At 34.7% G+C, this 18,963-nt stretch overlaps 1 protein-coding gene across 4 annotated transcripts in view; it reads right to left on the reverse strand.

Annotated features, from left to right (window-relative positions):
* Positions 1 to 18,963, reverse strand: part of LOC128231280 (phosphatidylinositol 4-kinase alpha-like) — a 60,557-nt gene that overhangs the window by 31,952 nt on the left and 9,642 nt on the right. For all 4 annotated transcript variants that reach the window (XM_052943903.1, XM_052943902.1, XM_052943901.1 and 1 more), the window contains 11 exons: positions 17,990 to 18,173; positions 16,567 to 16,670; positions 12,970 to 13,129; positions 12,283 to 12,333; positions 10,491 to 10,727; positions 6,931 to 7,064; positions 6,605 to 6,687; positions 5,351 to 5,421; positions 4,838 to 4,962; positions 2,982 to 3,063; positions 2,437 to 2,520 (listed from right to left, as the gene is read on the reverse strand). In XM_052943903.1, the coding sequence (XP_052799863.1) occupies positions 2,437 to 2,520; positions 2,982 to 3,063; positions 4,838 to 4,962; positions 5,351 to 5,421; positions 6,605 to 6,687; positions 6,931 to 7,064; positions 10,491 to 10,727; positions 12,283 to 12,333; positions 12,970 to 13,129; positions 16,567 to 16,670; positions 17,990 to 18,173 (1,315 nt within the window). The remainder of the gene's footprint in view (positions 1 to 2,436; positions 2,521 to 2,981; positions 3,064 to 4,837; positions 4,963 to 5,350; positions 5,422 to 6,604; positions 6,688 to 6,930; positions 7,065 to 10,490; positions 10,728 to 12,282; positions 12,334 to 12,969; positions 13,130 to 16,566; positions 16,671 to 17,989; positions 18,174 to 18,963) is intronic.

Below are 18,963 nucleotides of genomic sequence, written 5' to 3' on the forward strand. Positions count from 1 at the left end.
AAATTGTGACCTCTATTGTGTTCACAAGGTTTTTGTACTAATTGACCTAGTGACCTAGTTATTGACCACAGATAACCCAATATCGAACTTGACCTAGATTTTATAGAGATGATCATTCTGACCAAGTTGCATTGAGATTAGGCTAAAATTGTGACCTCTATTTTGTTCACAAGGTTTTTGTACTAATTGACCTAGTGACCTAGTTATTGACCGTGAATGACCCAATATCAAACTTGACCTACATTTTATAGCGATGATCATTCTGACCAAGTTGCATTGAGATTAGGCTAAAATTGTGACCTCTATTGTGTTCACAAGGTTTTTCTACTAATTGACCTAGTGACCTAGTTATTGACCACGGATGACCCAATATCGAACTTGACCTAAATTTTATAGAGATGATCATTCTGACCAAGTTGCATTGAGATTAGGCTAAAATTGTGACCTCTAATGTGTTCACAAGGTATTTCTACTAATTGACCTACTGACCTAGTTTTTGACCCCAGATGACCCAATATCGAACTTGACCTAGATTTCATAGAGATGATCAGTCTGACCAAGTTTCATAAAGATTAGGTCAAAATTGTGACCTCTGTTGTGTTCACAAGGTTTTTCTAATAATTGACCTAGTGACCTAGTTATTGACTGCGGATGACCCAATATCGAACTTGACCTAGATTTTATAGAGATGATTATTCTGACCAACTTGCATTGAGATTAGGCTAAAATTGTGACCTCTATTGTGTTCACAAGGTTTTTGTACTAATTGACCTAGTGACCTAGTTGTTGACCGCGGATGACCCAATATCGACCTTGACCTACATTTTATAGAGATGATCATTCTGACCAAGTTGCATTGAGATTAGGCTAAAATTGTGACCTCTATTGTGTTCACAAGGTTTTTCTACTAATTGACCTAGTGACCTAGTTTTTGACCTGGGTTGACCCAATATGGAACTTGACCTAGCTTATGTTAAGATGGTCATTCTGACCAAGTTTCATTAAGATAAGGCTAAAATTGTGACCTCTATTTTGTTCACAAGGTTTTTCTAATAATTGACCTAGTGACCTAGTTATTGACTGCGTATGACCCAATATCGAACTTGACCCAGATTTTATAGAGATGATCATTCTGACCTAGTTGCATTAAGATTAGCCTAAAAGTGTGACCTCTATTGTGTTCACAAGGTTTTTGTACTAATTGACCTAGTGACCTAGTTATTGACCGCGGATGACCCAATATCGAACTTGACCTAGATTTTATAGAGATAATCATTCTGACCAAGTTGCATTGAGATTAGGCTAAAATTGTGACCTCTATTGTGTTCACAAGGTTTTTGTACTAATTGACCTAGTGACCTTGTTATTGACCGTGAATGACCCAATATCAAACTTGACCTACATTTTACAGCGATGATCATTCTGACCAATTTGCATTGAGATTAGGCTAAAATTGTGACCTCTATTGTGTTCACAAGGTTTTTCTACTAATTGACCTAGTGACCTAGTTATTGACCGCGGATGACCCAATATCGAACTTGACCTAGATTTTATAGAGATGATCATTCTGACCAAGTTGCATTGAGATTAGGCTAAAATTGTGACCTCTAATGTGTTCACAAGGTATTTCTACTAATTGACCTACTGACCTAGTTTTTGACCCCAGATGACCCAATATCGAACTTGACCTAGATTTCATAGAGATGATCAGTCTGACAAAGTTTCATAAAGATTAGGTCAAAATTGTGACCTCTGTTGTGTTCACAAGGTTTTTCTAATAATTGACCTAGTGACCTAGTTATTGACTGCGGATGACCCAATATCGAACTTGACCTAGATTTTATAGAGATGATTATTCTGACCAACTTGCATTGAGATTAGGCTAAAATTGTGACCTCTATTGTGTTCACAAGGTTTTTGTACTAATTGACCTAGTGACCTAGTTGTTGACCGCGGATGACCCAATATCGAACTTGACCTACATTTTATAGAGATGATCATTCTGACCAAGTTGCATTGAGATTAGGCTAAAATTGTGACCTCTATTGTGTTCACAAGGTTTTTCTAATAATTGACCTAGTGACCTAATTATTGACCGTGGATGACCCAATATCGAACTTGACCTAGATTTTATAGAGATGATCAGTCTGACCAAGTTTCATAAGATTAGGTCAAAATTGTGACCTCTATTGTGTTCACAAGCAATTGTGAACGGACGGACGGACGGACGGACGGACGGACGGACGACGGACGAAGAGTGATCACAAAAGCTCACCTTGTCACTACGTGACAGGTGAGCTAAAAACAAATCGTTTTTGTCATTTTCAGTAAAAATGTACACTTATGCTGGACAAAAGACAGACAACAGATAACATCAATCACTCTTAAGACGATCTTAAACACTAATGTTTTTAAAACTCGCAAATAAGTCATTACCTCTCTATCGACCATGTTGTCCTTGACACGGAGGATGTAGTCTGTCCTCGGAACCTGGAACTCTGGGGCATGCTGGTGGGGGTCCTGTAGGAGACACACAAAATCATTCATCACAGACCAATGTTCATTACATAACATAGCACCTGAGTCAAGATATTTACTTTTTATTTTACTTTTGAAATATATTGTCTAGGTGAAAGAAGTTAAATAATGATTTTTGGTTTTGTGCCAGTTAACTATACAATTTGATAAAGTTTTAGATATTTTAATGATAAAATACTACTGAAAATGCATACGGTAGGTGATAAAAAATAAAGATATCAGACTGTTTGGCAGTGTTATCAAGCATAAAGGGATTGAAATATTTTTTCAAGATGGATTATTTTGTTTAATTTCCAAAACGTTAAAAGAATTGGGGCAGTAGGGCCGCGTAACATAGATTTATGAAAAAAATCTCATCAATCGTGCCATGAAAACTTGACTCATAACAAAATTATTTTACACTATCTTTCTAATACATGTATAATACTGAAGAAGGTACTCACTGCTTCTAGTGACCTGGCAAGAAGTTGGAGTATGTCCAACATGGTCTTCAATACGGCTCCGCTCCACAGTAGGTGGGGGAATCTGTTAAGTACAGTACATCAAAATTGAACTTTTAGGACATCTACGTTAACATCTGGCTATCTTTTCACCACCTGGCCGTCAGGCAGTGACGTCAGATGAATCATTTTATTTCAATTTGTCATATCGTAATTTCTGTTTATGTCAGTATTTGCAAAATTCGGGAACTACTTCTTTTATAATATGTTTTTTTAAGGTACATGACCACGTTTCTCCGAAAAATATGAATGTCGGCAGATTTTGATGAAACTTGGAACAAACAATCGTCAATGACTCTACTTTAACGAGGTGTATTTATTTATTTTTTAAATCCCGTTGTTTGTTGATTTACAGCGCCACCTAGCGGACACAAGCTATTTGGCGCAAACGTTGCTGAAACCGTAAAAATATATAATTTTACAGCTTTTTTTTATTAAAAAAATCGGAATACAATTTATTGTATGCTGAATAAATAATCCTATAATTTAAGTACTAGTATTTAAGAAGAATATTATTAATTTTAAGTTTTATGACGAAAAGTCTTCTATAAGGAATCGCCAAAAATAGATACCCATCGGTGAATGTGACGTATTTATTTCGAAAACGAACTCGGGTAGGGTATGTTTTTATTATTTCAGGAAATGGAATAGAATAATGAATATAATTATGTAAAAACAAAAAAAATTGATGGGTAAATTGCTGAAAGATATAAGTATTATAAGAAAATTGATAGAGTTAGCATGATTTCAACGCCACCGTCAACGTCAATATAAAACACGTCAAGTAAGTGACGCCATGGGTTTGTTTGATGCATGAGAATACTTGTGGAGTGAAACGTTATATTCGTCCATAAATGATGGTATCTGTATCTTTTTATTGTTTAATATAATATTTGCCAGTATCAGAACTAAGTAGAATTTTCCTATGAAATAATAAAAACATACCCTACCCGAGTTCGTTTTCGAAATAAATACGTCACATTCACCGATGGGTATCTATTTTGGGCGATTCCTTATAAAAGACTTTTCGTCATAAAACTTAAAATGAATAATTTTCTTCTTAAATACTAGTACTAAAATTATAGGATTATTTATTTTCAGCATACAATAAATTATATTCCGATTTTATTTTATTTTAAAAACCCGTAAAATTACATTTTGTTACGGTTTCAGCAATGTTTGCGCCAAATAGCACGTGTCCGCTAGGTGGCGCTGTAAATCAACAAACAACGGGATTTAAAAAATAAATAAATACACCTCGTTAAAGTAGAGTCATTGACGATTGTTTGTTCCAAGTTTCATTAAAATCGGCCAGCATTCATATTTTTCGGAGGAACGCGGTCATGTACCTTAAAAGAACACAGAGTCATTTCAATCAAGTGCAATTAAACTTATGAGTATGCAAGCTTTTTAATGAAGAATGAATGTCAGTCAACGACCTCATGTGCACTTTATGGTGAAATGTACAAAAATGCATTTTCTTTGTCAGTTTTTCCACAAATTAATAACTTAAGGAAAAAAAAATAATCACGTTTGGATCGGCAAGCCTATGACCAGCTTACACATGTGCTCTGGGGTTGGATATTTCTATCCAGACAGGAAACACATGATAGAAATTATTTGTTTTTTATTCAAGCTTACAAAAGGCCAGGATTCTTACAATACTTTTGTTAGGATCATGGAACCTGTCACCAAAGATTGTATTGATATGGTGATACAATGTTTGAGGCTTAATGTTGATATCTGGCCTTTTTTTGCAGAGCCCTTATAAGTCTAAACTTATTTTGAAATAATCATACTTTTCAATGAGCATGATGAGGTATTTGTCTGCCACACGTCTTATCCTCCCATGGATGTGGTTGAACTTGACAAGCAGGAATTGAGCGTGAGTCTCCATCTCCTGCTCACGCTCATCAGAACGACCCTGGATAATGTAACAGTCTATGTGAAAAGTCATATTGTATAGCCATTGTTACTCTCATGATAATGGGGATTAAATTTCATCTAAATAACCAATATTAATGGTACCAATGTCAAAAAATGGTCACCATCCCCTGCTCATGCCCATCAGAACAACCATGGACAATGAATTGAGATACAACATGTCTACATGAAGAGTTCAACACTTATAAGACTTGGATTGTCAATGCTGACTCTCTGACCTCTTGGACTGAACCAAACGCTCAGTAGTATAAAAAAAGAATTGTCAGATCTGCAAATGTCAACCTATGATTTGTGTTATTTGTTTTAAGACATAAAACAGTTGTCCTGACAAATACAAAACTTGGGATAATAGGCCAAAAAAGACTTACCCTTTCAATGGTGATATCAAGAAACTTCTCGAAGGCCTTGTTGGCCACTGCTCTTATACACTGCCACATTCCTGCAAATACACAGTGATCAGAGTCATGCATTTTGTATATACAAATGAAGATAAATTTATTGTAGTAACCTCATAAAGCATGCAGTTGACAAACAGTACCAAAACCAAGATATGTTTATCAAATAAAAAGCCCCCTGAGAGCCATTATTTCAGAAACATGTGGAAGATAGAATTAAGGTGTTTTAAGAATAAATTCCTTGGTTAATAATAGATGAACAAAGTTTTCATGGGAGTGAAGAAAATCCTTACAATTTTTGGAGTGTGGACAGTTTTCATGAGACTGTTGTCTGTGACCTTGTCCTCTGATCTACAGACAACCTCAAACAGCGGTCAAACTAGTCAAACGCAACCTCCCACTTAAGTTTTATGGTCCTTTGTTAAGCCATTCTCAAGTTGTTATGCAGACAAAGTTTTAATAAGTCTGTTGACCTCAAAAACAAAAGCATTCATCTCCTGTTCATAGACAAAATAATACTTGAGGTTGATGGTCCTAAGTCAAATAGTTCTCAAGTGTTGCAGAAACAATAAAGGTCATATAATGGTCAAGTGCAACCTACCACTGACATTTCATAGTCATAGGTAAAACCATTCTAGTCATTGTGCAGACATATTTGTCATAAGACTGTTGACCAAGGCCTTGACTTTTCTGACCCAAAAATCACTAGGGTTAATCTCCTGGTCAAGTGCAACCTACCACTGAAAATTCATGGTCATAGATCAAACCATTCTAGACCTTTTGTGCAGACAAAGATTAATTACTAAGACTGTTGACCAGATTACTGCCAGTAAAGATCCATAGTCCTAAGTTCTTATTGTTTTCTCGAGTTAATAAGCTTTAATTAGACTGCTGACAGTGAACTTGACCTTTGATCTACTGAGCTCAAATTCAATATGAGTTATTTGCTGGTCAAGTGCATGCTACCACAGAAATTTCATGGTCCTTGGTAACAACTTTGTCATGTTATTGTGAAGACTTGGTCTACCAACCAATCGACCTACAGACAGACTGAAGACAGAGATTTGCAAACCTTTAAGCCCCTTTTTTATAAGAGGCCATAAATAGAGGAAAAACTTACAATGTACAAATAAGATGCTTGTCCTTTAGTATATTGTGTGTCTTAGGTACAGAGTCTATATTTAAAGAGCTCAGCAGTTCATATCAAACCACCATAACATAACTAACCAGCCTTGTCCTTGAAGATGATGTTGTCCTCCAGGTAGCAAAACAGACTGTGAAATGCCTTCGAATCTTTGGAGTGAGTCACCCTAAAAGTCAAGACATTGACATGATCAGCTATATACTTCAGTATTGATAGTATATGGGGCATTTCATGATTGACAAAAATGCCAAATATTTGCTTCATTGATATGTTTATGGTGTACACTGGGCGAAAGTACACTGGGCGAATATCAGGTTTTTCACATATTCATCTACCTCAGGAATGCTGCCAAGCAGGTAACAGATTACCGTACATACACAGTTCAACATGACAAATAATTGGTATTCACCTGAGTATTTCGAGCCTGTATACAGACAGAAGGTAAGTACACTGTGCAAACGTCAGGTTCTTCACATACTGATCCACCTCGGGAATGTTGCCAAGCAGCGAGCAGATATTTGCACGTAGGTCATTAAGCTCCGTCTGGAAAATGTAATACATCATAACATTCAAGAAGATAACTTAGTTTATATTAATTTCTGTTAGCTTGATTGTGACGAAAGCTGACAGATTATAGAATCACACAAGAGTCCATTACCAGTGTGGAAACCAGTACTGGTTTCCATTAGTGAGGCCAAGAGCAACAATACCCCTGAAGGAGATCAAACCCTCCACCTTCTCGGTAAAGGGGGGGGGGGGTCATTGTATCATATTGTTACAGTCATAAATGGATACAATTAGTTAAATTACCTTACTCGTTAATATAAGAAGTTACACACATTGTTTAAGGTAGCTTTTAAAACATAAAGCATATTTTAATTACAACACAAATTAATGCAGGGCGTAATCGAAACCTGTCAAGTTTAGAAGCCATGGAAATTTGATTAGTATATCAAATAATGGCTAATCAGTTATACCGGTATGATAACATTCAACTGAAAAACTGGATTGGGAATCTCAACACAACAAGCAATCACTGCATTTACCATGATGTATAATTCATATATAAACCAAATGCTTATGTTCAAGAATTTGGAAAGAAAACAGGGATTTTTACAGAGAAAGGTAGACAACCATGCTGTTTAAAAAAAGATAACAAGCTGGGTGTTCAGCTGGAATAAAAAAACAAATCATTTTTGTATGGATGCACCAGGTACACAAAATATACCCTTCTAGCTATATGAAGTCCAAATAAAGAGGCAACTTTATGATAGCGCTGAAAAATACACATGCAATGTTAAACGGTACTTAGATTCTCATACTACAGTTCATTGAGTATCATAAAATATGCCAAAAGACAACAGTTGCTTTAAAGGGGTAAGGCACCAGATAGTCCCAAAATCAGCAAATGCATTATTTCCACAAGAAAAGCTGTCAAAACGAGCTAATATGAGGCCGATAATACATCATTTTACATGATTGAGATAATGTTCTGTTGCTGTCTCAGCTAAGTTTACTCATTTAAAAATAGCGCATAATGGTTTCCCAGTCTAAAGTGTGTATATTCAACATGTTAAAGATACGTGTTTAGTACAGATACATATACGGACGCTATTTTTAAATTAACTGGGACTTTCATGGTTGATTAACCCATTAAATTTCGAATTGGAAAAATACGCAAAAACTGCGAAAGATACATGTGTCATAAGCAATGTGCTATATCAGTACGTAAGATTCAATATATTGTACACAACAATATCAATTCAATGTAAGTTTTTGACCATTTTCTTGCAATTGAATCATCTGCAGCTAATTGTATAAAACTAGGATAAGTTTTGTTTGCAGGTTATATATTGGCAAGTTTACTCTTTTAAATGATTTGATTGGTTAAAAATAATCATTGGATAAATATTGACCAATCAATGAACATTTTGGATAACTTTAAACAAACCAAAAAGATAATCAATTTTATACAAATGGCTGCAGGTGTCTAGTTCCTTTAATTGTGAATATGTTTGCAAAATGACATGATACTCCTAACAAACTGCAAAGTTATGTTCCCAACTACATGCAGGAAGAGACCATTTTGGTTAAGAATTATCTGTACAAGTATAAATTATGTGGCTGACTATGGTTGACAAAGCAATAGTATACTTTGTTTGATAACAGGTAAAAATATTTCTTAATAAAGAACCATTTAAATGAAACAATGTGTAAAATTTGCATTAAACACACATAACTGCAAAACATAGCATTGAATTTAATAAATAACAGGTTTATAAAAACAGATATACACAAAATGCATAAAAAAAACAACTTTTTGATATATATTATCATATTGATATGAAAATATCTTTCACTGCATGATATAAATAAAATAACATAAATAATTATGTGGATAAAAACAGATATCATCTCAAATACCTTGGCTGTCTTTCTCCCCTTTACCCATGTAAGCACAATAATCATTGTAGATAACATATTACACAAACTGGGGGGCCATATTTACCAAGGGTCTCAGTTCTGACTCAACACTGCAAATCTCAGATTTTTTTGGAAACCAGAGGCCATATTCAATAAGCAAATTAAATTTAACTTATTTAATTTAAGATAAGAAACTAGGTGTTTTGATTGGCCTGTATAGTAAGCTGACCAATAGGCTGAAATTCAGGGTTCATACAGCAAGTCAGGCTTAAAATTCAAGGAGTTTTCAAGGACTAATAATTGATTTTCAAGGACTATCTTTACTCGTTATTAGTTACATAAACGACAAATGTTTAAAAGTTTTGGAACAAAATATAAAATTTCCACTTTTATTTCAATGTTTTAAAACATACATTTTCACCGAAATTGTCTATAATTGCTTCAACTTGTTATTGGTCAATTGCTGTGTTGGTGGTGGTGGTGGTATAGAGGGAAAAATGTTTGTAGAACCAGTAGAACTATCACTTTTCTTAGTGGTAAACATGTCCAGCGTACAAGTTGACGGCAACATATTCCGTTTATGTTTGTCTGATTTTGTGTGGCTTTTGATCGCAGACTCGCACATAGAACTTATATCAATGACTTTGGAGCAAAGTTTGCACATTGCCTTGTGCTTGTTGTCCTGACCTACCAACAAAGGGTATGAAATAAACCATTTCTTATTGAAGACGCACGCCATCTTGGAAACCAAAACGGAAACGGTTTTGTATAATATTTTATATTGTGAAAATAGCAACACAGGCAAAACCCTGTACACTATCCGTACCAATACACTGACGTAAATTCTCTTTCTTTAAGCGAGATCCAAACTAAATCGAACTATTTATGTAAAGTTTCTACTTTCTGCCTTTCTTACTACGAACATAAAATACGCAGACAAACTGATTTTTAAACTTGAAAGGAAATTTAAAGACCATTTCTTACTTTTTAAGCACTTTTCAAGCAGTTTTCAAGGCAACAATAAAAATCAAGTAGTTTCAAGGAGTTTTTTTCAAATTTAAGGACTTTTCATCTAGCAGCCCAAAATTCAAGCACTTTTCAAGTCTGTGCGAACCCTGTGAATGGAATCACTGAAGCATGTCTAAGGATAAGGATAAGATCAATATTGAATACCGGCCCTAGTCTGTCTATTAGAATATAGAAGTTTTACTATCATTTATGCAAACAAAAATCTTTTTAGTCTGAGTTAAGTTACACACTTGAGACCTTTTACAAATTTGAGCCCATAAAAGTTCTAGAGGTGAAAGCAAAAGAGTTCATTTTATTTAGCCACATTGAATAAAGAAGCATTTATGACCGTTTCGCTTTCAGCCCCCAAGGTATACTGAAGCACACGCTGTACTGTAGCAATAAATATATTCAACTACTTTACAATACCACTATCTAAATACATCTATCACAAATTTCATCATTACAATCACTGTAGAATTACAATTATCACAACAGACAATTTTACAGCGTCCATCAATACAAGCAGTAACTTACTGGCGAGACAGTATCATTCTTGAGTGCAACATTATGGAGCAGTTCGGACCTCAGATGACCCTCAGATATCAGAAGTGGGGACTTCTTGGCAATCTCACACACGCCCTCGAACCACTCATGCGGCCACAGCCCCGTGTCCTCAGCAAACATGAACACAACACAGTACTGCCAGAAATCACGGAAAAGTTTCTGCAGCCTCTGTCGGGGGTCCGTGATTGTCGGCATTCTCTGTATCAACTGGGGAAAAGAAAGGTACTGATTTTAAACCAATTTGAACTATAAAACTTAAGAGATAAATATTGTGTTCACTGTCATCATTACCGTATACAAGCAAGCATAAAAGATATCATCTTTACCAAACAATGAACAGTATGAAAAAAAAGATTCCTTTTATATGCTTTGTTTGCGTCTTAACAAAATATCATGTATATTTATCAAATGGCTATCATAATAAAAAATACCTAATTGATTAAAGAGTTTAATATCATGGTAAGTGAGTTTAAAGGGGCAACATTCGCTGCCTCGGCAGCGAGTAAATGGGGAGTGGCTTATTGTAAATTCCCTCAGCTATGTACCTGTCTGTTAAACTCAGTGTTCTATCTTTAGCACACACAAGAGAAATGTAAACAAACAGGGCTGATCAGAGCAGACGATATATTTCCCCACACTACAATCTTCTATATGAAATAAAGATGACCAAGCCATCTTTAACAGATGTTTCCATTGAAATGATCGTTTTCTTGTTCCTGACTGGCATTTTGTTATTTCGACTAAATCTTTTTTTCTGTATGGGACATCCCTCTCAAATGTTTATAATCAACATTCTCATTCCAGTCCAAAATAGCAAGGATTATTCTCAGTCTGGAATCCAAAACTAGATATTTTGTCAACATACAATAATAATGCTTTATTGAATGCATCCACAACCCTAGTACAAATTAACCTTATTGTAAACGAGTTCAGCAAGGAAACAATTCAGATAGTGTTGACACCTTTAATTGGTAATTAAATGTCACTGGCTGGAATCTGGTTTGTGTATTGATGGATGGAAATCAAATGGACATTTTGAGTCAAAAAGGAGGGAACTCAAACACAGGAATACATGAACATTTGCAAGACATGGAACTAGGTACTGCCTTCCTTTAAAATAATAACTTTGGGCAGAATAAGAAGACTCAAAATATGGAACAGAATAATCAGGACAAAGATATATATATATATATAGTTTACATGACTGAAGAACAATAGGAGATATTTACTTTACCTGGCTGGGATATAAACATTTGTAATGATGACAAAGCTTTTGATAGAAAAGCAAAGGAGCAACTAACATTTAAGCAATGAGGTTCATAATTATTTTTTTAAAACGACAAATATGAAAACAGTGTTACATATTTAAACCTGGGAAAGATTAACCAGACTTATTAATTACGTAATGCTTCAAAAAAAAAAAAGTGGCAGTTGGATTTTTTTCTCAAAGTAATGTTTCTAGTAATGTTTCAAAAACAAATTAAGGAATTTTTATTTGTTTAACCTTCATTCTACATGCCTGCAAAGTTTCATGTCTCAACTTTTTGTAAGCATTGCATAAATTTGAAAAAAGTGTCCCTGATGTGAAACATGCATAAAATTATACAAAAGCTTGCCCCAGCGCCACCTGGAGGTTTATATAGTCCTGTTGCCCCTTTAACTAACTCTTTCAGTTTTGTTTACATGTTGCCATTTTCATTAAGGGGTATGGCAAAATTGTGACCACTCAGTGGTTGTGTTTATGCCAACACAGTGTACTTACTGTGGCTATCACAGGAATAAGAACTCCTAGATTGCCTGCACTACTGGATGCCTGGAAATACACAGGTAGATACATGCAGAAAATATTATAAAAATTAATGCAATTCAAAACAATGGCTGCCTCTAAAATGATTAATAAGTGAGTATAAATTGTTTCAAGTGCTTTTAAACTGATATCACAAGTTAAATTAGCCAAACAATGCAATAACAGAATGTAGAATTAGAGAAACCAAATGAAGACAAATCATGATCTAAACATAAAACGAACAGGAATATCAACTGATGAACAGTTTTACTTACTGGTGGGTGAAATACTTTGTTTATCAGATGTTTATAATACTGTAAAACAGCCACACAGCATGTAAACCAATGATACAGACACACAAAACTAATACACTGGCTATGGACTATTACCATGCTAGGAGATCGACAGACCTCTTTGAAATAATTGCTTTCCACCCCACACATCATACAAAATATTTTGGCTATTGCTGTAAAAATCTCAAATGGGTATTCAGAAGTTCTTACCGTTCAACTTTTAAGTAAGCTGAGCATAGAAATATTTACATCTACAAGTACTAACTTAAAGGTATTTATTTTTTCAGGGTACTAAACAAATGCTCATTACTACATTAGTTTTTCATTTGCCAATGACATGATAAAAAGGGATGAAACTACTGAAACCCACCTTCATGAGTCCGGAGTGCTTATCGCTAACACGTTTTGCCTCCAGTCCCATATTGACAAATAGTTCGAGGATTCTGTTGAGAAAGTCTTGCTGTGTCTCCTCCCCATTGATGTTTGCAGCAATGTTCATGAATGCATTGATCACTGCAGATGAGCAACTCCTGAATAAAAGCGAAGAAGATTTCATTTAAATATTGTAAATAATATTTACAATATTTAAATGAAATCTTCTTAGGTTTCATGAAAGGTTCTTCTCAGCGTTTGAAATGAAAGAAAGAGCAATGACTATAATCAGATATTATAGTCATTGCTCTTTCTTTCATTTCAAACGCTGAGAAGAACCTTTCATGAAACCTAACTAACTATTCTAGCAATAACTGTTCATATAATATATAATGTACAGCTCAGAATTGCTTACTTATTCTTAACTCTTAAGACAAAACAAGGGTGCCTGTATAAAAATACAAATTTTAATGAAAAACAATGCCTTTTTTAAAGCTGCTCTCTCACAAATTTACCGTTTTTACAACTTTTTTATTTTTTTGTCTTGGAAAGAGCAAATTTTTGCATAAATATCTGCAAACCAATGATAAAAGATGGCTGACAAAAGATCAGATCACAGATTTTCATATTTCCGTTCGAAAATTAATGTTTTATGGCATAAACCGTTCCTAAAGGTTTAAGTAAAATGCATAAAACATCAATTTTTGAACTTGAATATAAACATCTGTGATCTAATTTTTTGTCAGCCGTCTTATATAACTGATTTTCATGCATTTTTTGCAAAAAATGCCTGGTTCCAAGACAAAAAATAAACAAGAGCTGTCACAGAGACAGCGCGCTCGACTATTCCGCCATTTTTCAGTGTAAGGAATGGAAAGTTTTGGCGAAACATGCATGGATCACTGTTACATTAGATTTCAATGCAACACATGATGTGCTGAGATATTAACATAAATGTGGTTACATTCAAAATTTTAACCAGATTTTTTAAGTCTAATAATTAAGTTAAATATCTAACTTGGTTATTCAATTAGGTTGGGTGGTTGTACCATTGTATAAAGTCTCAATGCAATACATCAAGTAGTTGCTAAGATATTATCCTATGTGTGCTAACATGCAAGACCTTAACCAGAATTTCTAAGTCGCATAATAAAGGGGCAGAAATTATATAATATGAAAGATAGAGTTATCTTACTTGATTAAATAAGAAGGTTAAATGGTTGGGAGCCTGTGTGTAAAGTTTCAATGCAAAACATGGTGTATTCGCTGAGGTATTGACTTAAAAGTTGTTACATGCAAAACCTTAACCAGAATTTCTTGTCGAATCAAAATGGGGCCATTATTTGAATTTATGGAAACTAGAGTTATATTACTTGATTATTTAAGTAGATTGGATGGTTGAGTACCATAGTATAAAGCCTCAATGCAATACATCAAGTAGTTGCTGAGATATTAACCTTCGAGGGTTGATCCAAAATTACGTGGACTTTTTTAATAATTCAAATATCATTTCACAAAGAACATAGAAACTTCATATTCAATACATATAACATATCTTATATATTTCCTGCAATTTTCAGAGCAAAATATTGAATTTTCGCTAAATTACAATCATATTACGACATATGGTTGAACCCGACCGGCGCAGTCCAGTGACGTCAATGACGCTGCGCTCATAAAGCGTCATATTTTTTTAGTTAACCAACCAACACTGACGCATAGTCAACTTCATATATTATGATAAGCATAAATAAATAGAAAAATAAATAAATAATATTAATATAAAAAAATAATAATTAATTAATTATTTAAAAAAATAACGCCTTTTCAAAGTTACCCGGTTCATTAATTGTTCATCTTCCTGTGCAAATCTTTGCAGTCTTTGAATAACGCATACGTTTTTCTCTCTCGTCATTTCATAGCAATTGAGGGACCCATCTCGCACAAACTTTTCGCACGCCTTAATCTTCTCTTAAAACCCTTTGGACTTCCGTACCCTGCCCCGACTATGCTTGCTACGACATGCTGTCAAACGGCGATCCCCTCTGATGACGTTCTTCACCAACGTCGAAAACGTCATGCCTCTTGTCTTTTTCTGTCCCTTTTCCTTATCGTCTTCTATGAAATATCATTGTTCTCTTAAACGTTAATGCCAGTTAAATACTAATGAACGGCACATGTTGCTTCATTTCCATCTCGGCCATCATTATCATAATCTGTGTCCGTGTTTTCCCCAATTCAACGCAAATCTTCATCGTCTCACGCTTATTCAAAGTCCAATGACGCCATGTTGTATCCCAGACTGTGCTTGTAATCAAGTCAGAATATTACGACTTTTAAACGGAAATGACGTCAGAAATTTGAAAAGTATATTCGTATGAAGTCAGCGTTTAATATAACGTAATTTGGCGGAATTTCATAGAAAAACATGGAAGAAAAGCATGTTGTAAGAGATACATAAAACGTTTGTGAACGTTCATTTTAGACGGTGCGCCAACCGTCCGTTCCTGTTATCTAAGAACCCGTAATTTTTCAATACTCATAAATTTTACAGATCTAAATTTCATACCGTCTATGCAGAATACTTCAAATAAGATATGCATGAATTTTAAAATGATTTGGACGAAAAATATAGAAAATATGTAAGAAGTCCACGTAATTCTGGATCACCCCTCGTATATGTGCTTACACGCAAAACCTTAACCAGAATTTCTAAGTCAAAAAATAAAGGCCCATAATTTGCATTATATTCAAAAAAGTGTTATCTTACTTCATTAATTTAGTAAGTTAGATAGTTGGGAATACATATCTAAAGTTTCAATGCAATACATGGTATATTTGCTGAGATATTGACTTAAATGTGGTCACATGCAAAACCTTAACCAGAAATTCTAAGTCAAATAATAAAGGCCTATCATTTGCATTAAATGCAAACCAGAGTTATCTAACTTGGTTAATTAAGTAGGTTGGTTGGTTGAATACCATTGTATCAAGTCTCAATGCAATACTACTTTTTTTCTAATACCCCCTATCGTCTTATACCCAGTCATTTACGGAATGTGTGCTTGCACGCAAAACCTTAACCAGAATTTCTAAGGCAAATAATAAAGGCCTATTATTTGCATTAAATGCAAACTAGAGTTACCTAACTTGGTTAATTAAGTAGGTTGGATGGTTGAGTACCATTGTATAAAGTCTCAATGCAATACCTCAAGTAGTTGCTGAGATATTAACGTATGTGTGCTGGCACGCAAAACCTAAACCAAGGTGTGACGCCCACGCTGACGCAGACGCTTGGGTGAGTAGTATAGCTCTCCTTATTCTCCAAATAGTTGAGCTAAAAAGTTCTCAAAACATTCAATCTGTGAGAGAGCAGCTTTAAAAAGGAGAGGCCACCTACACAATCATAATGTAACCTTCTTGCATTGTACTCCTAACTTTTGATGTTCTTGTATTGTAACTGTAAACTTTGACATTCTCATATTTTACCTGTAGTCTTCTTGCATTGTCCCTTTAACCTAAAAACTTCTTGAATTGTACCTGTAACCTTTGATCTCATATTGAACATGTAACATTTGACCTTGATGTATTATACCTGTAACCTTTGACCTTCTCATCTTTCTCAATATTGTTATAGGGGGCGCTGCTCATGATGCTTATCTCCCTAAACATGGCCATCACCTCCTGGTAGATTGATGACTGAAATAATAAAATTACAACATCTAATAGTTGCCCAGTACTAACATTTAAACATTCAATGAAAGAACATTGACATATACATGTAACTGCCATGCTGGTGTTAAAACCCCATTGTATGTCAACATAAATTAAAAGAATATACTTTTAACAACTCCATAAACCAACTATTGACAATGAACATCAAAATATATTACACAACATGCAATATGAAGTACTATTATAGTACACACATATAACGCACACCCATTCTATAAAATTTTACTTTGAAAAATACCAGTTACATGAACAAGTGTAATGGAATTATCAATAATTTCCAAACTAATCAGATTGGTTTCGGGCATTACTAATACATCAAGCCATGGTCATACTGGTCACCTGTGCGTAAATGTAACAATAGAACAAGAGCTGTCACAGTATGTGATGAATGCCTTCGAAGCACCATTCAATTCAATTGTTTTTTTCAATAACTGAATTGCCTACACTAAGGAAGAGCTATCATGCCAGACCCCATGATGGTTGACCTCAAGTGGGGGGCAGTGTTAAAGATGTAAGGTAGTGGGTCTTGCAAGCGATACATAATCTTTGTGTACCAAACACATATTCCAAGTCATTTTAAAATCCCTTGGTACACAACAAAGTTACAGCTTAGAAACAAGCAGCTATCTATGAGCATATATACAGCATTCCATAAGTATTAAACTCTATGAGTGACCTTGAACTTTGAGGTAGGGTCATGGAACTTGCACAAGACACTATTACTCACCGAACATGTACGCCAATTGTTTTTTTTTTGTATCTCTCTGTGCATGAAAAAGTTACAGCACGGACATGGATACTCTGTGTGTCAACGAAGCATTCAACAATTATCAAACTCTGAGTTTGACCTTGACATTTGAGGTAAAGACGTGGGTCTTGCACCTAACATGTCGTCTTTATGTTCCAAACACAAGTGCCAAAAAAAATCTAAAATCACTCCCTGCATAGCAGCCCTAACACAAAAAAAACACAACAGACAGACCTACAGATGTACACAATGCTTGACAGACAAACCGACGGTAGGATTACTATATAGTAAACCTATCAAATTGTTTCCAGGATTCCTTACACACCCTGTCATGATTATAGAGCTGGTCCACATATGAATGTCGAGGGTGGAGGGTGAATTAATATAACAATAGATAAATGGTTAACCAATCATGGATTACTCACACATCCTGCCATGATCATACAGCCGAGCTGGTCCACGATGAGAATGTCGAGGGTGGAGAGTGAATTAATATAACAAAAGATAAATGGTTAACCAATCATGGATTACTCACACATCCTGCCATGATCATACAGCCGAGCTGGTCCACGATGAGAATGTCGAGGGTGGAGGGCGGTGAGCAGAATCGCTGTTGGAAGATCTGCAAGACTGACTCTACAGTCTTAGCCGTGTCCCGCAGCGACACAGCAACATGTCCCAGCGTCAGGATCGTGTTAGTAGATATCAGCGCCGACTCCCTGTGAACCATGCGTTAAAGATTTGAAATTATGGATTTCGATTTTCCAATCTCAACTTGTTTTCTGTTGAAATGTCTTTTTTTACAAGAATGAATGCAATAGACTATTTGCAAATCAATGATAGCATATTATATTTACTTAAGAAGGAAATACGGAAAGCAAAATTATAGTCATAGTTCTAAAGCTGTAAGGGTTATTTAACATGCACAAAGCTTACCAGCAGCCCAAAGCTTTATAATGATCAAGAATAATCCAACTTTTATAGTAATATAAAATAATATGTCATTTATAAATATCATTAGGAGTTGTAGTAATAAGTTTACAAAGCAAATATAGATATGTTAAAATAATCAAAGCAAAAAAGAAAATTAAATAAAGTACAAAACAATTTCGTAAAAAAATGTGGTATACTGGAGTCATAAATGAATATGATCATTTCAATTGTCTTTCATTTACAAAACAAAAACACCACTAAAAACAAGGCTTAAAACACAATGTATGTGGCATGGCATTTCCCTGATCACAGATATGTGTGTCCAAAACAGTTACTTGAAACATTTTTACAAAAACATTTTTTTTTTATTTCATAACAAACTGAAATAATTTAAATACCAGTAATTAATTAAATACCAAGTATGTAAACTCATTCCAAAACATGAAATAATGTTTTACTTAAAAAATCTAAAACTAATAGTGACAAAAAAGAAACAAAAGGCATAAGAAAGAGACCTTGATGGAAAATCTAAACTCTGTATCTGACAACATTTTGTGAAGAACAACTGTGGGCATG

The sequence above is a fragment of the Mya arenaria genome, chromosome 4, assembly GCF_026914265.1.
Source record: "Mya arenaria isolate MELC-2E11 chromosome 4, ASM2691426v1".
NCBI classification, from domain to species: domain Eukaryota; kingdom Metazoa; phylum Mollusca; class Bivalvia; order Myida; family Myidae; genus Mya; species Mya arenaria.